The sequence below is a fragment of the Lepisosteus platostomus genome, chromosome 14 (assembly GCF_059453375.1).
Source record: "Lepisosteus platostomus isolate fLepPlt1 chromosome 14, fLepPlt1.hap1, whole genome shotgun sequence".
In the NCBI taxonomy this organism is placed as follows: domain Eukaryota; kingdom Metazoa; phylum Chordata; class Actinopteri; order Semionotiformes; family Lepisosteidae; genus Lepisosteus; species Lepisosteus platostomus.
In genome coordinates this window covers 34006237-34031199 of record NC_142624.1, presented here as the reverse complement: position 1 = coordinate 34031199, position 24963 = coordinate 34006237, and the positions used below count along the sequence as shown (strand labels likewise).

The following is a 24963-nucleotide window of genomic DNA, read 5'->3' as shown; positions in this document are numbered from 1 at the left end:
CTGTGACGTACACAGCAGCAAAGTCACGACCTCCAGATCTTTCAGTTGTGATCTTTTGATCAGTTGACCCCAGACTTTGCAGCCTTTACGCGAATAAACAGTCTTACATTTAAGGAGTTGTTATTATGTTAGTTCATTGGGTGAGGTGTTTTCTTTTAATTTTTAACCATGTTCTCGAAAATGTATTGCTTGTGTACTCCTTTCATTGGTGAAGAGACAACAGTTTCCAAATTACCGCTGGTACAACACGAGAGCCCGTATTCACATTTTTAGGTATTAGTTTCAAGATCGATATAATTTAACAATAAAAAACAAAATTGAAAGCACGAGCATAATAATATAATGATCATAGACATTTCTATTCATTTTTGAAGTACAAAGCAGAAGGTGTTTCCCCTACCTTAAATGTACGATTAAAAATGTTAAAATACCATGTATTCATTACAGAAAGCAGCGGATGCCGTTATATTGCAAATAAAAAATGTATTTATTTCGAAGAGTATGGGACACTGTGAATCAATAAATACGTTAAAAAATAAGCCGATTTAGTTTTTTTTGCAAGTAAGCAAAGCATTTTAAAAATAGATTCTCATTGACAGTAAACAAGCCGATCCACCTGGCGCTGCTCGCTTGAACAGCTCTCAGACCCGTGATTGGCTAAACCCCCGAACAGCTCGGGTCGCGATTGGGTGAAGAGTGAGAATCGACACTCTGATTGGGTACAGCGCCACAGCGGAAGTTCCGAGAACATGTAGATACACAGGTGAGGATGTTCTTCTTGGTCCAAATACTGTAGCCCCGGTTAACCGTGTGTGCTGTATGAGCACGCTGGATATACAGTAATACATCCATTGGTTTCCAATTGCTGATCAATCAAAGTCGCACTGAGGTCAAAACTGAATAGCAAAGAGCGCGTTCACGAATCCGATAGCATGTCACGATAGGAGTGCGCGCATCACGATCACATTGTGATACCCATTGCGACTGGTGCATCACTGTCATAGCTCCACTGTCCCGACATTAAGTCCATATATCGCGATATGGCGTACACCTCCGACAAAACCCCACCCCCATGTCGCGACACGGAATCCACATATGCCATATGACAAATGCCCCCGCGTTCATGTCGCGACATAAAGCCCGCATATCGCGATATGACACACCCCGGCAACAATTTTTCGCCCCATGTCGCGACATAAAAGGTCCTATATCGCGATATGACAAAAATCGGCCACAACCATGTCGCGACATGAAGCCCATATATCGCGATATGACATACCCCCGGCAAAAATGCCCCGCCCCATGTCGCGACATAAAACGCCCTATATCGCGATATGAAAAAAACCGTCACACCCATGTCGCGACATGAAGCCGGTATATCACGATATGACATACCCCCCCCCCCACCCCCGACAACATGCCCCGCCCCTATGTCGCGAGATGGAGTACATATGTTGCGATACTCTGACAGGATATATCGCGACACGTCCTATCTGGTTATATCATGTCGGGAAGGTATCCCACAGTTATGTGTTTGGCAACAGCGTGTCATGATAGGGAAAGTAAAGGAAAACGTGCCTTAGAAAATAAAAACCATAGATCTTACAATCACGGTGATTTTACATACATTACAACCACAGGTTTATGTCATAGATGGTTAACTTGTTGGCATGCGTCCTGTCTTATTATTATTCACATCTAAGGAGACTCATATGTTTATGGATATTGATTGTCTTTAAAATGTTAAGGGTACGAGCTAAACTGTAACAGAGCGCTTGAACTCGGCAGACGGGGTCATTGGAGATCAAACTCACCGTGCATGGTCATATGATCACCGGAAACACAAGGCGCTGTATCTCGGGAACGAAAGCAGCACAAACGCTACTTTCAACGGCACAAACGTAGCACTGACGAATGAGATGGGTTTAATCGTTTGTAGAGGGGGGGGCAACTTCACGGAGCTTTTACCTTGCCTTTAAATATTAAGCGGACTTGAGCGTAACATACCAGAAGAACGTGCACGTATAGGTTTCAGAGGTTTCATGGTCGAGTGAGGCACCATGAAAATAAAAACTGAGTTCTGAAGATCTTGATTGATCCTTCATGATGCTTTTAAATTTGTATGAAACCCACGAAATTAGTATTCTCTTTTCGATGCCTAAAGACACCTAATGTGGGAATTCGTGACTTCCACAAGACTTAACACTGAATTGTTATAGTCGCATTACAATGCTCAACAATTAATCGTACCTTTAATTGCAAGAATGGTCTGCTAATAAATGCGTCAAATACATACTTTGGATGTATTTTAACTCTGTAAACGTCGTTCACTTAAAATACTGCGGGGCATTTAAAGGCGATCTGAATAGTTATCTGTAAAATGCACACTTGCATCTATCCGTCAATATTATCTTAATGTTATTCATGCATTCCAAAACTTGTAATTTGTTTACAGGAGAAATTGTTGAACCTCTTCGTGCTCAACTCCTACAGGTCGAGCATGTATCGAGCTGCTACACGCAAGACACACTTGTGTTCGGGGAGCCAGGCTGTACTCTTAAAAACCCAAGATGCCTGTAACATCTCACGTGTCTTATTTGTTTTGGGACTGGACTGGTTATGTACAGGCGACTTTTTGAAAAACGTAGATCTATGCATTTGTTTTGCCATGTTGGCTACTAAACCAAAACCTAGCGCTAGACAGCTCCAAGAGCGTCTGACGACAACGATAGCCAATTAGGCTACCGCTACGCCTGCCCCGCCCCACGATATTTACATCATGTTCTTATTGGCCACAAAAGATACAGCGAGCCAATAGCAAATCACATACAATGAAAAAAAAATCAATCATGTAACGCAAACAAGGGGGAAAAAAATCCTAAATTGCTTTGGACTGATTGGGTAGGCCTAGGATCAATCAGGCCCACCCAGGTCCACCCGTGGCTATGCCCCCAGTACAAGCACACTGCAGATTGTGCGACGTTTCAAACGCCAGATCCTTGCCAATATAGAATGTCAATCACAGACAGTACAATACAATACATAGCAGCTGTCTTCCCATCCATCTTGTTTTCCTCTGGAGAAAGGCTACTGAACGTTGGCATATGCGTTCCTTTCCCCAGCATGTTTTTTGCTCCACTAAAGTGGTCTTTAGCACCTGGGTTGATTAAGCCATTCAGTATTCGAAAAAAGGATCAATTCAGTAATAAACGTATTGGAGGGAACAAAGTCCTGTGATGGCATGGAATGGAGATACCAAGGCAGATGGCTCCTGGTTTGGCAGGAGAAGTGAACAGGTGCTTCACCTATAATCACTGAGCTATTAACCTGTGCATGTTAGAAAAGTGGAACAATTTAAGTTTAATTATACGTGAAGAAACAATATACAAAATGATCTTTAAACCGGCCAGTATGAAAGCTGAAACGTTGTGTTTTCTTTCTTCTCTTTTCAGCATCTATTACTTGTTCCTTTGCAGCCTACACCTGCCGATGCAGCTGCCCTCCAGAACTACTAAAAAACTACTAAATTACTCCAACAATCGAACTGGGCAATTCAAGTAAGGAACCTCTGGAAACATAGTACAGACTCCTAAAATCAATTTGGCACCTTGATACATCATAAAATACTCTAACCAGGGGTTCCAGAAACCAGTAGGTCTTTCACGTCTCTTCAATTTCAGCTTCAGAGATAAGAGAATTAAATAATTAATCATCAAAGTTTAACTGCTTAAGGCCACAGAAAAGAGATTAATTGGTGTAATTAACATCTCTGCTATGAAGAGCAGCATCTTTAGGGACATGATAGATTCCAGGCAGAGGTCTCAAACTCAGTTCCTGGAGGGCCTACTATCTTCTGTTTTAACACTCCACCTGTGCAGTTACATAGTTGTTTTAATTATTTAATTAACACTGTGGCATATCACAGGTAACCTGTACTGTCAGTAAAGAGAATGTTTTGAGAAAGGAACTCTAAAATACCATATCTAACAACACAATAATTAAGTCGATCTTTTAATTGGGTAATTCCGATTGCGGAAAAAAGCAGATGACACCAAGCCCTCCAGGAAATGTTTGTGATCCCTGCCTCAAGGATTGGGCCTGGGAAACCCGGATCTACAATTTTCCCAAAGGGTCCTGGGGTAAATCATGCAGTGAACCGGCTATCCAAACCAGACCCAGAGGACTACGGCAGCCATACATTTTCTAAACTTGTTTAAAACACCAGCAGCCGAAGACCTGGGAGAAGATGCTGGCTTAAATGAACTGAGTCAAATCCTTATTGAAACGGTTCATTATGAGTTAGAATGAACACGAGAAAATAAGAAAGGTACAAATGAAAGAAGACTAGCAGTTGGTTGATCTTAAGGTTCTCATCCTGCAGATCAAAAGCCCGTGGACATATTAGTCCTCCAGGACCAGGATGGGACACTCGTGCTGTAAATGATGAGAAGTGCTTCTCGCTTTTCACAAACACAAAAATTACATAAGTTTGAAAACAGCATGAGGATCAAGTAATTCTTTATGCTCAACCATAATGCAGGAGTAGAACTGCAGAAACACAAAGTCATTTAATTTCAATTTAAAGCAATATTTCCTGCAGAAGATTACCATACACGTACAGTATTAGCATCGGATTGTGCAAGTGTAAAAAATACTGTTAACAGAAAGACATACACATGGTGTATACCTCATTCAGCAACTCAGAGCAGAAACAGCTAATATTCCATTTACATCTAAAGTTAAAAAAAATAAGTGGAATCAGACAGGCAACGGTGTATAAACCACTGCTTCATTCTTATGTAAAACAAAATATGTATACACTGAACTGGTTAATACATAACACGCCACACACTTTCAGATTACTTCAGATAATTATGCAAGGTTACTAACCATTCTTCTGTTTTCTAAGATTTCAGCTGCTACACCATCTCATTTTTGTAAAAGTGAATACTGTAATTTGCAGAGGTAACACAAATGTGGCAAAATATTTTTCTTCTAGTGTAGTCTGTGTAAAAAAGGCAATTACTGTAAACATGCTCGCAAGGGAGACAACCTGCGAAGTCAGGGATTTTTTCAGTATTATGTACTGTGTCGGACGGCCTTTGTTTATAAGAACAAATGTACACTCTGGAGTGTGATTTTAAAATTATTCTCCGATCCATCAGGTCCATCAGGATACAATGTGCAGTGTGGTGAAAAATCCAAATCAACAAAACACAAGTTAGACTGTTAAAGCACATTTACCATCTGCAACACAGCACCCTGAGTAGGAGCGGCTGGATTTGGCCATTATTTCCTGCATGATTAAAAATTCAGTTTCTTGAAATGGTTACTTAAATACATGAAAAAGTCAACAATCCCATTTTTTTTAATCTTAAAAATTTAGTTAACACCTTGGTACCAATAAACTAATCACAAGGAGCTCCGGACTTTTCATGGCCATTATAGTCTACATTGAAGCCACACAGCCCTCGATTTAGTGTTTTAGAAACGGTCTGATGTCATTCCAGCACTTTGCCTTCCTACGGAGACCCGACATTACAACACAGGGGCCCGAAAAGTGTAAACACCACCAAGCACAAAGCAGAGCAAACACAAACATCCATGTGTGGCAGTAAGGTCTTGTGCATCATGCAGGGTCTGACGTGGCCCGTTGTGGCGATGGAGATGTAGAAAGTTGACATTTATAACCAGGGTTCAGAGCCAGGGCTGGAGAGCAAAATAATTCCATTTACTCGGGGGGGGGGGGGGGGGGGGGATTGGACATCTGACACTGCAGGGCGCCGCTTATTAGGACAGACACACTATATCAAGGTCCTGTATGAAACGCCTACCTTATTAGAGAATCTCATTTAGACTATTCAGCAATAATACGCTGTTTAATTTTCATGTTAAAATCTGGTGCTGATCTTTCCACAGTTCCAGCGCCCTGAAGGAACGCACTGCATGATTCACTCAGTGAGGACGTACCAGCAGTCAGGTAGACCAAGAGCATTAAATGCTTCTTGTTGGTTTAAAAAGACCTTGGCACAAAAGATGGCCTTCATAGCCATCTGCCGATGAATCTCTGTATACCAATGAAAAAAGGACACTCCTCTCGTCATGTTTTTGCGTCTCCAGCATTGCTGAGGACTTTCAAGTAAAGAGGCGTGGAGATCAGTAGATGATTTTCCAGTGGGTGGGCTGCTCACAGTTTGTCTCGCTGTCACCACAGAAGCGGTTATAGGTGGTTTTGGGGTCAAACCCAAGGATCTCCCTCTCCTCATGGATTCTGAAGGAGAAGGTTGACACGGACGTCCCTATGAAGTACCTGTGGAAGGTAAGAAGGAAAGCAGCTGTAAGTCAAAACCCACATCACCTACGAACAGAAAAGCGACACTACATGCTTCCAGCTGTTTATATCCAAGCCGTTAAATGATGAAATCAGGAAACAGAAAAGGAAAGTGACAAGAAAACCCCCCCCCCACCAATCTCCTATTTCATTCAGGGAGAAACACGTTAATGAAGGAAGAAGAATAAAAGGACTTATTTTTGCAGAACTATACGGGGGTGTAGTCCAGCCTAACGCTGTGTCAGTCGGAGAAACGAGGAGAGGAGGAGGGGACTGAAGGAGGCGGTACCTTGCATGTGCGCAGATCCATTGGTCTATGATGGCCACGCCCCCATCCTTGAAGAGCTCCAGCTCCTCCCACGTTGGCTCAAAACGGACCATTTCCGGCAACATTCTCTTCAGCTCCTCCAGCTCTGGGGGCACACAGAGCAGAAAAGGCCACAGCTCTTTCAAGGGCTCACTGGGATGCAGGCGATGATAAAGCAAATAACGTAAAACTAACTGGGTGGATCCAAACACACTAGGATGGATCCATATGGGCTACTTTTAGTAACCTTCTGAGGCCTTTACAGCAGTATCTCTTCCACAAGAGATTAGTGCAATGGAAACCAAAACTGGAAAAAAAACAAGGGTTGGGTCATATTCCGTCATATCTAGAACCTGAAATGAATGAAGTGTTTTGTGTATTATGTGTACCAATAATTGGAACCTTGCCTTTGTTAAAATTGTTTCAAAGATCACAATTCAATGATTTAAAACTCTACTAAAGAATAAAGAAAAAAAGCAAATGAAAATGAAAAGCTTTCTAGATGTATTAAGAAGTTTGGAGTTTTCAATTTCATTTACAATGTAATAGCATTTTATTTTCCCATCTATTCCAATGAAATCTGGAGGCCTTAATTATTAATTGTTCAAGCCCTACAAGATAATTTAAAGATATAAGCTGGCCCTCACACAGTTAAAGAAAGTACTACGAATAATTGGGGAGGGAGATCAACAGTGTGTATTTAAGGCGAACACTGTGGCAGTACCCTCTTCGTCTGCATCGGTGGCTACAAACACCCTGTCCAGCCGATATTTCTTCATTATACTGCGCATCTTCTTCACAGCCCCCTTCAGGCTGGGCACATCCTCCCTGTGGCCCCAGATGAAGTCCTTGCGCCGGAGGTGAACCCCAAGATACGGGCCGCCTGTCGCAGTGCCCGGCTTCACCTAGGGCAGGGAGAGACAGGACCACGTTCGTGGAGCAACTCTGCCACACTATGCGGAAAAAGAAAATCGCTACAGAAATGAAAGCAATTAACTGCCTGTAAGGACTCTTCAATTAAGATTCCGAAAGCAGTTTTACATGATGATTGAGGATAACGGTCTTGGATCTTTATTAGGGTAAAAACGGGTAATGTCTGGCCTGGAGGAGCTTGGTTTCTGTACCACAACTGGCTCTGATTTCTGAGTTTAATAGACTGAACAGTAGGGCATTCTGCAATGCAGGAAACCAAAATTCCTATGGAACAAGGACCATTAAGGAAAAAAAAAACTAATTCTACAATGTGATAGAATTTGTGCATTATTACTAGGTTCCCAGACTCCTCTGACTGGGATGCCTTGAGCCACTAGAGTACCCAGCAGCCTAGACTCACTCTCATCTGTGTCCAGTCCTCGCCGTGAACCGTCTGATCTTTCTCATCCGTGGAATTGAGGTACCTGGCTCTGAACTCGTCTCCAACCACCCGCAGATGCTTGGCAAAGACCATACTGCGGCGCGTCTAGGGGCAGAGAAGCACCATTAACTTCGCTACTCAGCTGACACGGCAGCACCATTTTCAACGCTGCGTTTCCAAGTGAAACTGGCTCACGATCTTCAGGGTAGGAATGTAACTGGAAGCAGAAGACAACAGTGGAAAAGCAAACAATTTCTTTCTCTCCCATGCCGTCGGTTCATATCGCCTAGAACAGCATACGCTTGATTTTAATTGGAACTGGACAAAAATTGAATATATTTAGTTCTGGAGCCAAATGCTCTTCAGGAAATCTTACAACATTCCTTGCACTCAAGCTGGAAAATGCCTTCCACAACATTAGAAGTATAGCATTATAAATATAGTATTCTATATATTTCCATGGAATGGGAAACCAGCTGTGAAATGCAATTCTGTTTTCCTTGGACTCCGTAGATTTAACCCTTAAATGCTACTAATGCATTGCAAGGATTAATGCATGCAAACAGAACATTATAATGTCCATTATTTCTAATTAATGAAGTCTGTGAACTTCAAAACCTACAGAAAAATTATTCTAGACACACACGGTCTAGAATTATAAATTATTTAAAATGAACAATTTTAAATGAACAATGTTATTAAAAATTATGCTAGATCAAAGAACTTTCCAAACAAACCAAAAACAGCACAGCTAAAGTGAACTAATGTTTCAGAACTTACATCCCAATAATCTTTCCCAGCATAATGGTCATGAAGGACAGTTTCAGCTCTGTCCAGCATCACTGACCTGAAAAAAATAAAACTTTGCTATTTGAAGTTTCTTAGCACTAAAAGCAGAAAAGGTTCATTCAACACCAAGTGGGCTGGTACCCCTTATTGTAGAATTCATGATTCATGTCCTCACAAAGAGGACTAGAGGCAGATCTACTCTGTAGGACTGCTTCTTGCATGACAACCACGTAAACCTGTTTACATTTCACAGAAATAACTGTCAGTAAGACCTGCTTTTAGACAAAAGACACCAAGGTCAACAAGCTTTGTAACATCTCATCCAATCAAAACCAACCTAGTAAATGACAAACTACAGCGCGACTTAAATGTGAAATGTCCCTTACAGGTGGTATGTTCAAATCGGGGTCTACAAAGAACTAATTTAGAGTTTCTATACTATTCAAAATTCAGGTTCAGGCAGAGGAGCGGGACTTTGGAGGGCCACAACTGAACAGGACTTAATCAGTATAAGTAGCATTTAAAGAGCAGGGTAAATTAGTTTAACTGGTCCAGGTTAACCAATAATCAGATCAATTAACTTGTTAGGAATTGAGCTGGATTAAAACCCTAGAGACACAGAGGCCCTCCAGGACTGGTGTTGGGTGTCTTTATTTTCTGCATCTATCTGATAGTGAGAGCAGTCCCCCCAGTGCCACGCTACAGCCACTCACCGGGCTGTGGTGTTCTTCAGAAGGACAGGAGCCAGAATGGAGGCGTGGCCCTGGACTGACAGGCAGGTGACATTCAGACCCCTCGTCTCCTCGTACCCCCAGAACCAGCCTCTGGACAGGAAGGAAAGGCCAATGATTAAATCAGGCTGAACAGCAAAAACTGAAAAAATAAAATACAGCACCCCTGGACCTCTTTAGTGGCTGCTCAACCAGTAAAGGTGCTTGCCCAAGTGTAGCTCGAGCCGGTGATCGTGGCTTCGATCCTGGGTCACGTCACCAGGAGCGCCTACAAACAAGAAGGACATCTGGCCAGCTCGGCCACTAGTATCCAACTGATCTGAGGAGCTTGAAAGAAGCCAAGGTGTAGGCTTCATCCACATCCCTGGGTAGATTGTTCCACACTCCCGCCAACCAGCGGTGACCCGAATTCCCCAAGACGTGGAACATAATTGGCTGTGCGCCCCTGAGGGAAGGGGGGAGTTAGCAGATGGGGGCTCTCTCAGTCCTCGATGAACCAGTGACCCCTGTGACAAAACTAAGTGACGACTACAATCCAAGCAAGATGTGCAAGCACAAACATTTGCAGTGATTCTAGGTCAATAAATTCTCACTTGCATTCTCACATTGATAGATCACGCAAATCAGGATAAACAGAAAACCTGGAAAGGCTTCTCTGGGGTGAATGAAGCCGTAGGATCTGCTGTCACTTTACTTCTAGTACACAAGCAACTGGAAGACAGGAGGTGAACATCCGAACATAAGTTACCCTGACCTGCTCACAGCATGTTTCTAATGATGCAATGAAAAATATTGGCTAAGAACAGTATTTTACATTGTACTTTACTGTTTGTCTGTTTGTGCAGGTGACAGAACCCCAGACACGTACTGTACAATGCTATTTCAAAGTCTAGGTGCCATAAGACTGGTGCTGTGGCTCAAACCATACCTGTAGTACCCCTGTTTGTCTTTGGAGTACATGAGGCGCTCAATGCAGGGCCTCTCGTCCACTTTCTCCTCCCACTTCCCATCCGTCCAGCCCTCCGCGTAGCTCTGCAGGACGTACACCTGCTCGACGAAGGGGCCCCCCGACTCTGCGTCCCGGGGAACAAAGACAGGTGAGAGTGGAGCAGGAGCCATCAGCAGCAGAGACACGAAAATATCGGCTGGCTGTACGAGCACTTCGGCAGAATGAGGACAATTCAAATTTATTTCCCAACGAAACAAGTCCAGTTCAGTTTATTGGTCATAAGCACAAGTGCAATGAAATGCTTACTGGTGTGTATGCTCCAATAGAAAGGCATTAAGGAATCACCAGAACAGAAACACAGAACAACAGAAGCAGCAACAACAAGTTAAATAACATACAACTCAAACAAGCAGTGTGAGAAGAGGAAAAAACCTATCAGTGTGAGCCAGTGGTAGGGGTAGAGTTCAGTAGTCTGACGGCTTGCAGGAAGAAACTCTCTCTGAATCTGGAGGTTCATGGCTTTATACTCCTATAAGGCTTTCCAGAAGGAAGAAAGAAAGAAAGCTAGGATTATCCTTCGCAATACTTCCAACCTTCCCGAGACAGTGAGTTGTAAAAAGTCCACAACAGAGGAGAGCTATACTCCAGTAATGGACTGGGCTGACCTATAAAGGCTAACAGACATCACAGTGGTGCAGTGATTAGCATTGCTGACTTGCAGTGCTGCGGCCCTGGGTTCAATTCCAAGCCTGAGGTGCTGTCTGTGTGGAGTTTGCATGTTCTCCCCAAGTTCATATGGGTTTCCTCCAGGTCTCCTCCCACAGTCCAAAAATACACAGGCAAAATTGGCCCTGGTGTGTGTGTGTGTGTGTGTGTGTGTGTGTGTGTTTGCGTCTGTGTGTGCCCTGTCATAGACTGGCATCCCATCCAGGGCGTAGCCTGCCTTGTGCCTGTGGCTTGCTGGGATAGGCACTGGACGATGGAGCAGTTACCCAACGGATGGATACAAGCTCATCTTAACAGACAGGCAGAAGGAAACCAGAGTCCCTACCGGCGAGAAACTGCTCGTACTCGATGACGGGGACGTTGGCGTCGAGGCTGGGCACGCTGAAGAACTCGGCCCAGAGGATCCGCACCTGGTGGATGTCGGGGCTCTGCCAGTGGTAGAGCCGGCCCCAGGGGGGCAGCACGAGCACCCAGCCCCCGGCCTCCCGCAGCAGCGTCTTGGTCAGGGACGCCATGCGGATGAACACGTCACGGCGCAGGTTGAAGCCCTCGGGGGGGTTGACATCGTACAGCAGATACCTGGGGAAAGCACCCACTTCCGTCAGTACAAAGCCCCGCCGGCAGGGTCCCCACCCACACTCACGTTCTGCACAGTTCCTGGGGCCCAGCAGCCCTCGGAATCCCTGTAAAACTCTTGCGAGAATCTTCCCAGGAATCTCACATCCTTACACTTATACAGCACTTCTCTGGACACTCCACTCAAAGCTCTTTACAGGTAAGGGGGATCCCCTCCATCCCCCACCAGTGTGACCCCACCTGGATGATGCGACAGCAGCCACAGTGCACCAGTCCTCTCCCCACACACCAGCTCTCAGTGGGGAGGAGAGCAGAGTGAGGGAGCCAGTTCAGAGACGGGGATTATTAGGAGGCCATGACTGGTAAAGGCCACAGGGGTATTTGGCCAGGAAACCTGGGGTAACATTCCTACTCTTTTCAAGAAATGCCCTGAGATTTTGTAATGACCACAGAGAACAGGACCTTGGTTTTATGCCTCATCTGAAGGACGGAGCCTTTTTTACAATATAGTGCCCCCATCACTATGCTGGGGCATTAGGATCCACAGACCGCAGGGTGAGCACCCCCTACTGGTCCCACTAACACCTTCTCCAGCAGCAACCTCAGCTTTCCCAGGAGCCTGCTGAGCTTCAGGGCATTGCCAGTTGCGAGTTGCAGCTTGATATACAGTAGCTGCTGGCTATATAATTTCACTGGGAACATAAAGGACTCCTAAAGACTATGTAAAGAATCTGTGAGGACTTTGGACCTCCAGATCTTCCACAATTTCTGCATGTGTACTGAAGTGTTCCTCGTTTCATTCTAAAGCATTTGTATTCCCCAAGTACAGCTGCAATCCCAGTTCTGTTTCAGTTAATCGGAGCTCCAATTCATTTTGGGGTCGAACTAGGTTTTATCATGCAAACAAGTAGCTCGCAGAATTAATCGTAAAAAGACTTTTGGCTTTATAAAACCTAAAACATAACAGAGACGCCTTCATTAAGCCATCAAACACTCATTTACAGGTTTACACAAAATCACATTTTCGTTAAGACTATACGGCTCGGGAAGACCCAATTGTATGTTAAAGCGAGGCTAAAAAATTTTTATATAACTTCTTGGTATGAGTTTCGCAGCGGAGGATCTGCGTGCCCTCGATTTTAAATGACATCGCATGACATTTTTACCCCCTGATAGGGACGATCCAGACACCGAGCCCCCCACCGTAATTCAACTGTACCGTATGTTCCGGGCGACGGTGGCAGCACCTGCAACGCTGTGCGCAGACTGCCCGGCACTGAACGCACCATCTCCGGTCGCAGCTTCAGCCGTCGCCGCTGTGCAGGAAAGCAGAAGAAGCAGTACGAGGAGAAAGTACCCCGGAGAAAGCCAAACTAACATAGCCTCTACGTGCTGCTTTCTCCGGTCCGCCATGACTAGCCTCGGCCACGCACTTCCGGGAACACTCTTGGAATTCCTCCGGCGTCGGTGGTCTCTTAGCAACATTAATTGGCATGCCCAGTCAGTATTAGAATCAGAACTAGGATTTATAGTACTTATTTCTTCTTGCGCCAAAAGTTTATACTAAACCACAAACACGAAATAATTGTTAAAAGAGTAACGCGTTGTCCAAAACCGCCTGAATACATTTTAATTGTAAATGATTGAAGTCAATTTTACCTCAGTGAATTCACGTTCTGTCATTTATTAATATTAATAACCTTTTTTTATTTCAGTGCTTAATAGCAACTTATTTTAGGACTTGATTACACGCTTTTAAATCTTAATAAAAAAACTTCAGGTTCATGTTCGATCCACGTTTTTAGACAAATCACCGATTTCCTCAGTGTCCACTAGATGGCAGCAGATGAAAACTAATTTGGATGTACACTGAAGACGAGGGAGGGCAGACCAAACGTAAAATCACAATTTAAAGATTTCCACTGCCACATTGTGTGAAATTGATCTATTTTTGGTTACAACAGGGCGTTTCGAAGCCAGCTTACGAAGTATCACAAAGGTCAACCTTTCATTAATATCTCGACTCCTGTTGAGAAACTTTCCTGAGCAACAGCTGAGAGAATGGTTTTGCAGCCGGGAGGCTCTAGAAGTAATTACAAGGAGGGAGATTAGCGTGTGAAAAGTGAAGCCAGGGTAAATATTTTGGTTTAATTCACCGTAATACTTTGCGAGAATGGAGTTTAACACCCGCGCTCACAGTCCACGAAATGAATTTTTAAGACGAGCCAAAAGAGTCTTTTTATGTATATTTGAATACGTCACACCAACCCCCCTCAAACATTTTTCAACGTGCGTCACGGAATAAGATCTGTCGTACAATCTGTCCGGGAAACCACCATGAAAAATATAATTTATTTACAAAATAAACACTGGACAGGTATTTAACATGCACATAGGAAACTGCTGATCAGCCATCATTCTGCATTTCTGGCCTTCTGCTACTGTGTGCGCGCATATAACCTTCAGCAGCAAAAGGAGCTGCAGACGTGACACGTTTTCAAAGGAAACGAGTTTAGATTGTGCTGCGAATGGAGAAATGCGACTGGGAATGTCGTTTAGAACTTGCCTTCCCCCAGTCACTTAAAACGATTGAACTATGTATAAAAAAAGTTTCAGAGCACACTTGCAGACAGGCATCCTTTTATGAATTATGGAGCCCAGGGATGTTCAGTATTTTGTTCAGGTTAATGTTCGGTAATTTACCAACACCGGGGAAGCTCTCTCTCCCTTTGGGATATTATTTAAAGGAGCTTAACTAATACAATGTGCAGAAAACACCAGTATGTGGACCCAATTATCCCTTACCTTGAACAGATAGAAACGTTAAAAGTTCTGGCAGCGCAATGACGCCAAATGGCCCTCAAGTGTTTCTCTTCAGGTGCAAAATTGGGTGAACTATGGACAGTGGAGATTTGAATACCTGGAACAAGAATCAGTCCAAAGATACAGTTGGGGGTAAATTGCTGTATGGGAAAACTAGCACTGGTGTGCGTGTGAACATGTTTGTGTGTGTGTGCCCTGCGCCGGACTGGCGCCCTGTCTAGGGTGTACCTAGCCTTGTGCCCGTTGTTCGCTGGGATGGGCTCCGGCTCCCATATGATCCTAAACTGAGCCATTTAGAAAATAACTGGACAGAATAAGAATTGCAAAATAATTCTTTATTTTTTTTCCTCTTTTAAATTCATTTTAAACACTTCCAGTCGATCACCACAGTGCTGGAAAAGGAATTTATAAAATACAATCTGGAGCATCCTGAAGGTGTCTGGAGGGGTTCCTCGCCACACAGGATCGCAGGGAGACGAAGTTGACAGAAGGCAGCCTCGTTGTCTTCACTCACCAGCAGGCACTCCAGGGCCACTGCAATGGGGCCAGTGTGTAGGAGGAAGGGTGGTGAATGGTTCCCTGCTGTCCATCAGCGGAGCAGAGGGGCTGCAACTCCCAGGTGCTGTGAACAGCTGTGTACCGATACCGCACCCCCCTCTTGAGCTGGACATCCTGCTGTCCATAGCACGGCATGGCCCTTCACTGCCCAGACTCTCTGACAGGCAGGGCTGTGCTTTAATGAGAAACCTGGATGTTGATCTAATGTGCATCTGGCACAAAACGGAGCAGAAGCAAACTCACTCAAAAGTGCTTCCTGGGCCATGTGCTTCATGCTTCATGCTGACGTGTACCCTAGGAGCAAGAGGCTTTTCTGATACAGCTGGCACTTCATGGGGCACTGAAGGTGGACTGTGGTTGGAGAGGCAGAAACTCAAGGTAAACACTTCAGTAAGTTTCTGTGTCTGCAAACGAACGAGAGCAGGCAGCTCACGTCCACAAAGACGAACAGTGAATCGTCTCAAGAAAGACTCTCGACATACAAGTTTCATTCTTTTCGCAACAAGGACCACATCACTTGTTTACAAGTCAGTCTTAGTGAGGCACTTACCAAGTCATTACAATTTGTCATTCACACACTTATTTATTCAAAAGCTTGCCTGCTTCTCCCAACTCTTAATTAAATTGAGCCCTGCTATGCTTCTCTGAGCTATAGGGCTGAGAATCAAATAAGAACTCCCCCCTCCCCTCCATAGATAGGCTGCACCCAGGGACCTGGATTGTGTAGTGCTATGTGTCACATGCTTTAGATTAAAATTACAAGGACAATTCCATGAGCCCTTGCAACTTAGTTCAGGCCTTCAGTGATCTCTACAGCAGAACCTCAATCAGGGGAGTGCAGCGAAGCAGCGATCAGCATGCAGTCCCAGCGGAGACTACCACAGCAAAGGCTGAGCGCCTGGGGTCTGCTGGAGGTTCACCCTCTCTTTCCTTTCCCAGCCTGCAGGACGGTGGGAACTCCAGGCAGCCTGTGGAGTAATTGCGCGTTATTTTTAACTGCAGTGTACAATCTGTCAGGGGGTCCCGTCTCCTGGGACGGCCAGCCAGGAGCCCCACACAGCCACGGAATTTAACCCCGGACAGCTCTCCAGATGTGATGGAAAACATCTGGGCAGCTGCAGATCTTACAGACAACCCCCCCCCCCCCAAAAAAAAAAAACCCAACAGATTTTAGAACTAGGCCGCAGGAATGTGCATTTAAGTCTTGATCACAGCTGAATTTGGTGCCAGGACAGTGAAGTCTCACAGCTGAAGTACCAGAACACTGAAATAGCCCATTAGGCTCTTCAGCACAGGGGGTCTCTTCAGTGTTTTGTAAAGTTCATATCTACTGGGCAAAAGTCTCCAAGTACCGATGAATGCCTAAAAGGGAAGTCAAGGAAATGTACTCTCTGTACTAGATCACAGTTCATTTATAACCAAGGGTCCCAAATCTAGCTGTACGTCCGCAACTGTGGTTAAAATAAACCTCTCAAACTAGCTGGGTTTTTGTTCTTTTAATTTATAAAAAGATTAATTGTAGATTTGTTACACTGAATTCTACTGAATCACTTTATCTGTTTTGCAGTACAGGTTACATTAGGCACAAAACAAGAATGCGTACAACATTTGTTGTTGTTTTTTTTTAAATAAGAGACAAGACAGGGCAATGATAGCATACCGCACTGGAATTTCAAACCACGAAGTCCTGAAGCAAAAGATTAAGGTTCAGCACAGCCTTTCTTTTCCCATTCATCTACCAGTAGAAACATTCCCTCTCACCGGGACTGTTAAGAATGAAAGTCAACATGTCAACTAGGCACACCTGCATGAGTAAGGAAGGAATACAAATCTGAGAATCTTTGCAAGAAACTGTCAGAAAAGTTTGAGAAAAATTAATATTACCAGATAATGACCAGGAAAAGACTGCATTTTAAATATTCTTCAGTATAAAATGCACCTTTGATTACTTACACTGGTATACATAAGGTAACTGTGCATTACATTTTAAGTTAAAATTGGCAACAAAAAAAAAAAACTATCTAGAACAGCGTCTTTGAGTTGGTTCATCGACAGTAACCCTGCTCTCTCGGGTACAGTGGATGGGCAGCCATAGAAACATGGATCTGGTCCAGGACAAAGCATTAAAATATTAAGATTTGCAACTCGGCTAAAAATAAACCACTGTTTCATATCCGGTCATTAATACCAAAACCCGGAATTCTGCAGATCACAACACATTGAGCAGTTTACAATGTGAATGGAGAACGAGTAGGCGAGTGTCCTGCTGGGATAGATTGTATTCTGAACCCGCTGGCTTTCGAAGTGTGATCTTCTGCTGACCCTCACGGGTAAAATTCACATCTCAGCCCAGGACTGTGTCCTATTTCTTTTACACAAAGTTACAACGGTTAAGCAGAAGTCCTGAGAAAGACGCCCACTAAGTAGAAGTCATGCAGACATGCAGGGAACAGGCAATCTTGAGGCTGTGTGTTAACCCTCTCTGAACTCTACAAATCTTACCACAACAGTAAAATGGCAAAAAAACAAAGTTAAAGAGCTACAACAAGGATTTTATTAACGCCTCTAAGGTTCTCATTCAAAGCCCTTTCTCTTGTATCGGGATTCCTCAGAACCGGTTTCCGGACACCATTTTTATAGTGAATTCTGATTGGTACAGCTTTGCAAAAAGGGTTAAGAAAGCAACGTTCAAAATATTTAAGGATTACAGCAAAATATAAGAAAAATATGAGAAGCTGAAAACCTTCTAATGGCATGTTTATAGTGCTAGCAGATAATTATCCGCTTAAACAGGGTTTAGGTTTATAAACAGCTCCTACTGTCAGTTTTACACACAACGCGCCAGAATTCTGAATACAAAGGAACCAACTGCGCTCATGTGTAGTTAGATCTGTACTGCCTTCTGCAATATACAGTACACTTTGCTGTAACAATCCAGAAAGCGGGACAAATTTACACAACAGATCACAAATGCTGTACAACCGTGCACGCATGTGCATGCAATATACCCCACATGGGCACAACTAAACACAAAGCCGAGAAAGAGCATGATCCAGGTTCCTTTACACACAAAGATGAGGAACAGGTGCGCGTTTTGAATTCGTAACCTGTGAGCTGAATTCCAGGCAGTCTGACAATTCCTTTCAGTTTCCTCTAATGGCCCCTGACAGTCCAGTCTGGCAATTCTTAACCAGGAGGCTAACTTAAACCACCTGCAGGCTCATCCTCCAGAGCAGGTCTCTGAATCCTCCACGTGCAGCATGAGAGTGTTTCTGGATGTGCTGAATGGTTAAGGGCAGGAAAAGCAGCTTCAGCAGGACCGGGAGCTAATGGATCATTATCATCATTAGAAAAATCACACTCGCCACTAACCACAGTCATCTGTTCCTGCTGAATACCTTTTTTCTTTCTCTTGATTCTCTCTCTCTATATATATATATGCACCTGAACAGCATTCTTGTCTTGTCGCCAAGCAGTGGATTGGTATCTTCTTCATCGTGTGGCAGCGCACATGGAGATAAAAGGATTTTAAAAAGAAGAGGAAAACGGAGAATTGCACAGTAACCACGAGCAGTCCCAGAGAAGCGCCGGCCGCCCCTCCCCCCTCTACGGCGAGGGCACCGCCACCTCCAGCAGGCGGTTGTTCTTCCGCCGGCAGGTGGCGCTGTTTCCGTTCTTGGGCCCGCCCGGGATGAACTTCACGCACACCTTGTCTTGCTTGAACTGCACGAGGAACCTGCAGGGGGAGCGAGCAGACGGCAGCGCGAGGGTGAGGAACCCCAGCACCCCAAAACACAAGGCAGCAAAGAGCGGCAGGACATTTCGCTGGCAGAGAGAATGAAAGCATTCCAAATATGGTAGGATAATTACAATTTGTCAATTGCATTTGCATATGACTTTTATCCTCAATAAAAATGAACACAACTTCCTAACAGCGCTATGGGACCTCATGTGCTTGATGATGATGATGATATTATTAATTAATTATTCAGGGATTATAAAAACTGAACAATGAATGCATGCCTAGCACACATCGGTAATAAAGAGAAATTGCAGATCGGCGAGGAGGAGGAACTGGGCGTACTCATCCACGATGTCGACGCCGATCTGGGGCCTGTCCCCGCCCGCCCCGCTGCGGTGCAGCTTGGTGACGATCTCGATCAGGCGCTCGCTGCTCAGCAGGAAGTCCCCCTTCAGAGCCGCGGCAGAGCCCTGCAGAGAGACGGGGAACGTGATGTTTCCGGGTGAAGTGGGCGTCCTTCAGCAGGAACATCTGGGAATTCGCTGGGGGGATTCCATTTTCAATTGCATCCTAGATAGGTGACACCTGGTCACCAAGGACACCGATTCTGTCAGGCTTGAGGCTGGCAAGCATGTTTCAGGCTGGAATCACAAGATTCCATGCACAATCGGTGTGGAGAGAGCTGACAGCAGTTGGGCCGACGGGGAGGGACAAAAAGACAGCAGGTCGAAGTTTGGGAGAGGCAGCGGGGAGAGTGAGCCTCATTCTGGCTCTGGAACATCAGAGAGGAGTCAAACTGGAGGCCAGGAGGACAGGAGCTATCACTGCTGACCTCCAGCAAAAGGGCATTATGGATAAGAGTCAAAACGCCTGATGGAGGCCGGGTTCCATCTGATGACTTCGATTCCTGGCCAACAACAATAGTCAGTGCAACTACTGACTAAGGAGAGGATCAGTAGATGTACAGTATGCATGAAGTGTTCCAGGTAGATAAAGGTAAACCTGGCAATCAAGGAATCTGTCTTTTCGCAGAATGTCTGCCTTTGTTTTGCTTGACTTACTTACAACAGACATCCCGAGACAGAGCAGGTCTCTGCATTGCCAGATTCCCTTCACCTTACACAATCTACATCCTCGGTATGACAAGATAGCTTTGTGTGCATTTAGTTGCGTGCACTTGAAGTGTACTGCATGCACACACGTGCACAATCATACAGTAATCTTGATCAGCTGTCTAAAATTTGTCCAGCTTTCTGGATTGTTACAGCAAAATGAACTGTGTACTGCAGAAGGCAAGACAGATCAAAATACACATTGAGTGCAGCTGGTTCTTTTGCACTCAGAATTCTGACGTGTTTTGACTACGCTTTTGATTGGAGGTGACAAGACCACCTTCCACCCCCAGCACATGTAGACCTGTTCTCCCTGGACTTGTGGGCTTGGGCGCGAAGCTCTTACCTCCTTGAGGCGGAGTGCAAAGAAGCCGTCGCTCTGCGTGCTGACGGACACACTGGTGATGTCTTCTAGGGGGACACTGGACTTGATCTGACCCGACTTCGGATCCGCCAGGATGAAGTTGCTCTTGGTCAGGAGGAAGATCCGAGGTGCCCCCTGGGGACAGCAGTGACACATTACATGGAGCAGTCCCTAAACACAGCGAATATCTGACTATTCTCACAACACAGCAATGTCCAGGTCCTGCATGGGAGGAATGTTACCACAGATCTGTCATCTCTGTATCTGCAATGTCCATTTGATTAGCGCTTGGGTCTGTATAATAAAGAGGGGCAAATGTACAGACATGCAAGGCTTGGGGAAGCACAGAGCACATACAAGCAACCCACCTAGCCCATTTCGTAACAGCCAATTGATTGGAGACGCTCTTGAATTCAGCATTGCATTGATAAGAGCATGAAAAAGGTTACAAATGAGAGGATGCCATTAGGCCCTCCTAGCCTGTTTGGTAGCTAATATCTAATTGATCCAAGTATCTCAGGCACTTCTTACAATAAGAGAGTATCAGAGATCGCTTCACTATCAGCAACTGTTCAGGACTTATTACATCAGTGGGACTGCTGTGCATCTGCATACAAGTGTTTTCCTGTGCTCTAAATATGAATGGGACTATGCCCCATGCTCCTAGACTCCTCCTTCCACCACCACCCTCCTCACAATATTTCCTCCTCATTTCCACAGAACCAGACACCACTGAGCTGCTGCAGTACAACTAACGCAGGACCACCCCCGATCTGCCAAAGCCAGGCTCGCAGGAGTACGGCGTGAACCCTTTTTCCACAAAGCTGGACGTGCAGGCCCAGCGCACGAGAGGATACGGGCAGTCCCTTGCCTTGCCATTGGCCCGGTTGACTTTGTTAACGGTGTCCGCCAGGATGATCTTCTCCTCCACCGCGCTGCTGAGTTTCTGGTATTTGGGATTCTTGCTGATTTCCAGATAGTCGCCTTTGAACGGCTGGCTGACGCTGCCAGAGACACAAACACTCCAGGTCAGGCCAGGGGACAACAGTGCATTAGGTTCAGAGCGCAGAGTCGTGCTTAAAGGAAATCACTCTCCAGCATGTTTAAACAGAGAGGAGGCCTCGGCTGACTTCATAATCCAAGTAATGACTTACACTGCGTTGTCTACACTAATCACTGCCCTATACTACATACGTATGACATATCAACACATCTTTGACACATTACCTGCATTACTGTACATTACCAGTTGTGACATTTGAGATGAGGTGGTCTGCTGTGCTCCTTACCTGCTGAGGTACAGTGCCTTCTTGTCCTTAAAAAGCTCACTGGCCTCCAGTTTCTCCTCATAGATCACTTTCTTTTGCTCCGTAAACTGGCTTTTGTATTTCTTGCACTGAAAATAATGAATAATGACGCACAAAGAAATTAAAATCTTGAATTCTGTCTTGAAAAGAATGATCGGGGCTGCATTTCATAATCTAATCCCATAAAAAAAGATGACCAGAAATGTATTAAAAGTAGAAAATACCCCCCAGAGATTAATTGTTAAACAGGGTGGTCTATTTACATGTTTTACACTGCTTATTCAACAATATACTTCCATAAAACAATCACACAACAAACAATTGCGATTTAAGACAACTACATACAGTACGGACAGTAACAAACAAGGCATTCAGGGTGACTATTTCAGAGGGGAAATCCAGAATTCAAACTAGACACTATCTCAGAACCCTTGTGAAGTCCCTGTTCTAAACTTTAAGATGATGTAAGCACACACTATTTACAGAGACAAGCTGTTTGGTTAGGGGGAAAGACTAAGCTTTTCACATAATGATCTGTTAAAAACAGACACAATCAACAGTATCGAAAGCTTTACAAATATAGATGACTAAGGTTCTGGCTCCACTCCACAGCTCTTGCACACACTATCCCTTCTTCCTTACGGAATGAGCATTCTGCTCAGTGCTCAGTTTAAAGCACTCCATTCAAAGTGCTTTACAGGTAATGGGGATTCCCCTCCACCAACACCAGTGTGCAGCCCCACCTAAATCATGTGACTGTAGCCAGAGTGCACCAGTACTCTCCCCACACATCAGCTCCCAGTGGGGAGGAGAACAGAGTGATGAAGCCAGATCAGAGATGGGGATTATTAGGAGGCCATGACTCCTATGGCCCTGACATGAGGCCATGGTAAAGGCCAAGGGGGAAATTTGGCCAGGAGACCAGGGATAATGCCCTGGGATTTTTAATGACCACAGAGAGGTAGGACCTCAGTTTTATGTCTCATCCAAAGGATGGCGCCTTTTTTACAGTGTAGTGCGTGCGTGTGTGCGTGCTCAGGGTCTGCATCTGGAGTGTGCTCACTCTCCAGAGGTGGAAGATCCTCCTCAGCTCCTTGTGGGTCCCCTCCAGAAAGATGTAGGGCCTGGCTGGCCAGCTCTTGTCAATCGGCGACATCGAGGGCATCTTGTTCTTCAGCTCCAGGAAGTACTTCTGCATCTAAAATAAGGACCCAACCCAGTAACACCATGAGAAACCATAGCCAGTCTGCCAACATTTGCAAGAGCCCATCTTAACCACTGTGGCTCTCTGGAGGATTCAGCTGCTGAGCTCCTAACATGTGGAATGCTCTCTCTCTCAGAAATTCATACCAGCCTAGATGACTGTTTCCAGCTCAACCTTTTTCTTTTCAAATTTGCAGTTTGCTCTCTGCTCTAAGAATGTTAGGGACTGATTCTCGACTGTGACAAAGGAAAAACAGAACCTAATTAAAGGGCAGGCAGGAGCACAATTTTACTTCATGTATTATTACACATTCCCACCATTGTCCTAAGAAGGCTCCGGCGAAGGAGAAAAAAAGAGTCATCACTCACAATTCTCTGGATAGTGAACTCATAGATCTTTTTGCCAGCATTTGCCCGGAAGAACTTCCTGTATTCCCGACGAACCTGCACACAAAAGAGGAGGAAATGAGGCAATGACAAAAGACAGGGCTCTCGCCTGTGAAAGAGCATGATCCCCACAGAGATGGAAATGATGATGATGATGGCGACGATGACAAGACATTTGCAGGACAACGTGGACTGTGGCACAGGATGGAGGTCTCGACAGATGTTAAAGCACCAGACAGGGTTAGTCACACAATAAAAAATGTTATCTTCTGCAACAACGAAAAAAATTACTACATTTAAGAAGCATTTAAGAACAGCTCTTAGGTACTTTCTGTGGGATTATGTAAAAAAGTCCCTAGTTAAACACCGATGATCCTGCCATTCCCCACACACACGACACTGTAAAAAGGAGTGCATCATGGGTCAGCGCTGGGATCCCCGTTCTAAAAATAATATCAAAGTATTTATACCACGTAGCCAATTGACAGAATTTCATATAGCATGGGCTTAGATCTGCTCTATAAACCAGGTTCTGGAGCGAAAAGAATAGCTTTAAAAATTGTTCGCTCAGGTTGTCCCAGGAGTCCCTGTATAATCTGTTACTTCCCTCAAATGTCCCGAGATGTGCGTTGCTGTATGAGAAAAGGAAATTATCTGAAATGGATGATTCTACCATAAAGTACCCAAGGGCTCTTCCAGCAAAGTATTCGGACATGGATAGATTTACCTCTGCTATAAAAGGAAAAAGAGGAAAATGCAACATGATGTGATGAGTTGTTGGAAACCCACCCACTAGGACGTAATCACACACAGCAAGCCCCGAACACAGTTGTGACGAGCAGGCAGGGACGGTGACTGTCTCCTGCACGGCTGAGTAAGGACTTCTCCGTGTTAGTAGGACACCGTGAGAACAGGGTGCAGTTGTGCGCTTGGTCTGAGATACAGCAGGTGTACCAGACAGATCGACAGACAGACAGGCAGGCACTCAGCCGGTATCAAAAATCAGAGTTTCTCTGGGCGAGCAACCAGCAGCGAGAGAACTACAGTGTAGGTTTTCTAAAAGCAGCTGCCACTCAATTATCGCGGGCCAGATTATCTGAAGCACCGGATTATCCGAGCAGATTTAATTCAGCTTTACACAGCATGAGCATATTCAATGTGACAGCAAAGACGCCAAACGTGCATCACTGGGGGACTGTGGGCAGCTCGGTGTGCACTGCGCCCCTCCATCTGGGCAGGTTCGATGGATGCCTTTGGCTTAGTTCATGTTTTGCTTCACAAATTAAGCTGCTGAAGTGTTGCAGTTGTAAACTCTGGAGGCAGGGGTGGGCCGATCCCCTCGGAGCCCATGAAGGGGACCGTTCGCTCGGGAACAGCTGCTGCCTGCCTGTCCACCCCCCGCCGGCCCAGGCAGGGGGACAGAAGGTACCTTGAGTCCCAACCAGTAAGCCCAAATGACCGCAACAGCGTGTTTGCGCCTGGCCTCCTCCTTCAGGCGCCTCAGCTCTCTGCGTGCCTGGAGAGGTGGCAAAGAACCAAGGGAGAGAGGGATTGAAACACAGGGGAGAGGGCAGAAATGAAGCTGCTCCACTCTCCATCTGAATTGGGTCCATTACAGCACAGGGCATTCAGCAATGTGGGCAGAGCCATGCTTGGCATACTGAGACGGATCAAGGAGCCAAATATAACCTCACATTCTGCGAG

The 24963-nt window shown here is 45.1% G+C and overlaps 2 protein-coding genes across 10 annotated transcripts in view; both read right to left on the bottom strand.

Moving 5' to 3' along the window:
- Nucleotides 1–3336: 3336 nt before the first annotated feature.
- Nucleotides 3337–13219, bottom strand: pofut2 (protein O-fucosyltransferase 2). 2 transcript variants are annotated; one of them, XM_088605800.1, is made up of 9 exons: nucleotides 12983–13219; nucleotides 11513–11766; nucleotides 10441–10585; nucleotides 9495–9605; nucleotides 8773–8839; nucleotides 7972–8097; nucleotides 7363–7543; nucleotides 6621–6744; nucleotides 3337–6310 (listed from the first exon to the last, which is right to left on the bottom strand). In XM_088605800.1, exons 1-9 carry the CDS (start codon nucleotides 13174–13176, stop codon nucleotides 6157–6159), a joined length of 1356 nt encoding a protein of 451 aa, XP_088461926.1. In that variant the 5' UTR covers nucleotides 13177–13219; the 3' UTR covers nucleotides 3337–6156. The 2 variants fall into 2 exon arrangements, with proteins under 2 accessions (XP_088461926.1, XP_088461927.1); XM_088605801.1 differs by having other exon boundaries at nucleotides 13011–13185.
- Nucleotides 13220–16625: 3406 nt separating this feature from the next.
- The window catches only part of myo1b (myosin IB), a 93372-nt gene continuing 85034 nt past the window's right edge, over nucleotides 16626–24963 (bottom strand). For 7 of the 8 annotated variants that reach the window (XM_088605792.1, XM_088605791.1, XM_088605797.1 and 4 more), the window contains 8 exons: nucleotides 24689–24775; nucleotides 23242–23316; nucleotides 22733–22867; nucleotides 21652–21758; nucleotides 21234–21366; nucleotides 20345–20497; nucleotides 19229–19356; nucleotides 16626–18880 (listed from right to left, as the gene is read on the bottom strand). In XM_088605792.1, the coding sequence (XP_088461918.1) occupies nucleotides 18751–18880; nucleotides 19229–19356; nucleotides 20345–20497; nucleotides 21234–21366; nucleotides 21652–21758; nucleotides 22733–22867; nucleotides 23242–23316; nucleotides 24689–24775 (948 nt within the window). In that variant the 3' untranslated portion in view covers nucleotides 16626–18750. The remainder of the gene's footprint in view (nucleotides 18881–19228; nucleotides 19357–20344; nucleotides 20498–21233; nucleotides 21367–21651; nucleotides 21759–22732; nucleotides 22868–23241; nucleotides 23317–24688; nucleotides 24776–24963) is intronic. The other variant, XM_088605799.1, reaches the window with a different exon arrangement.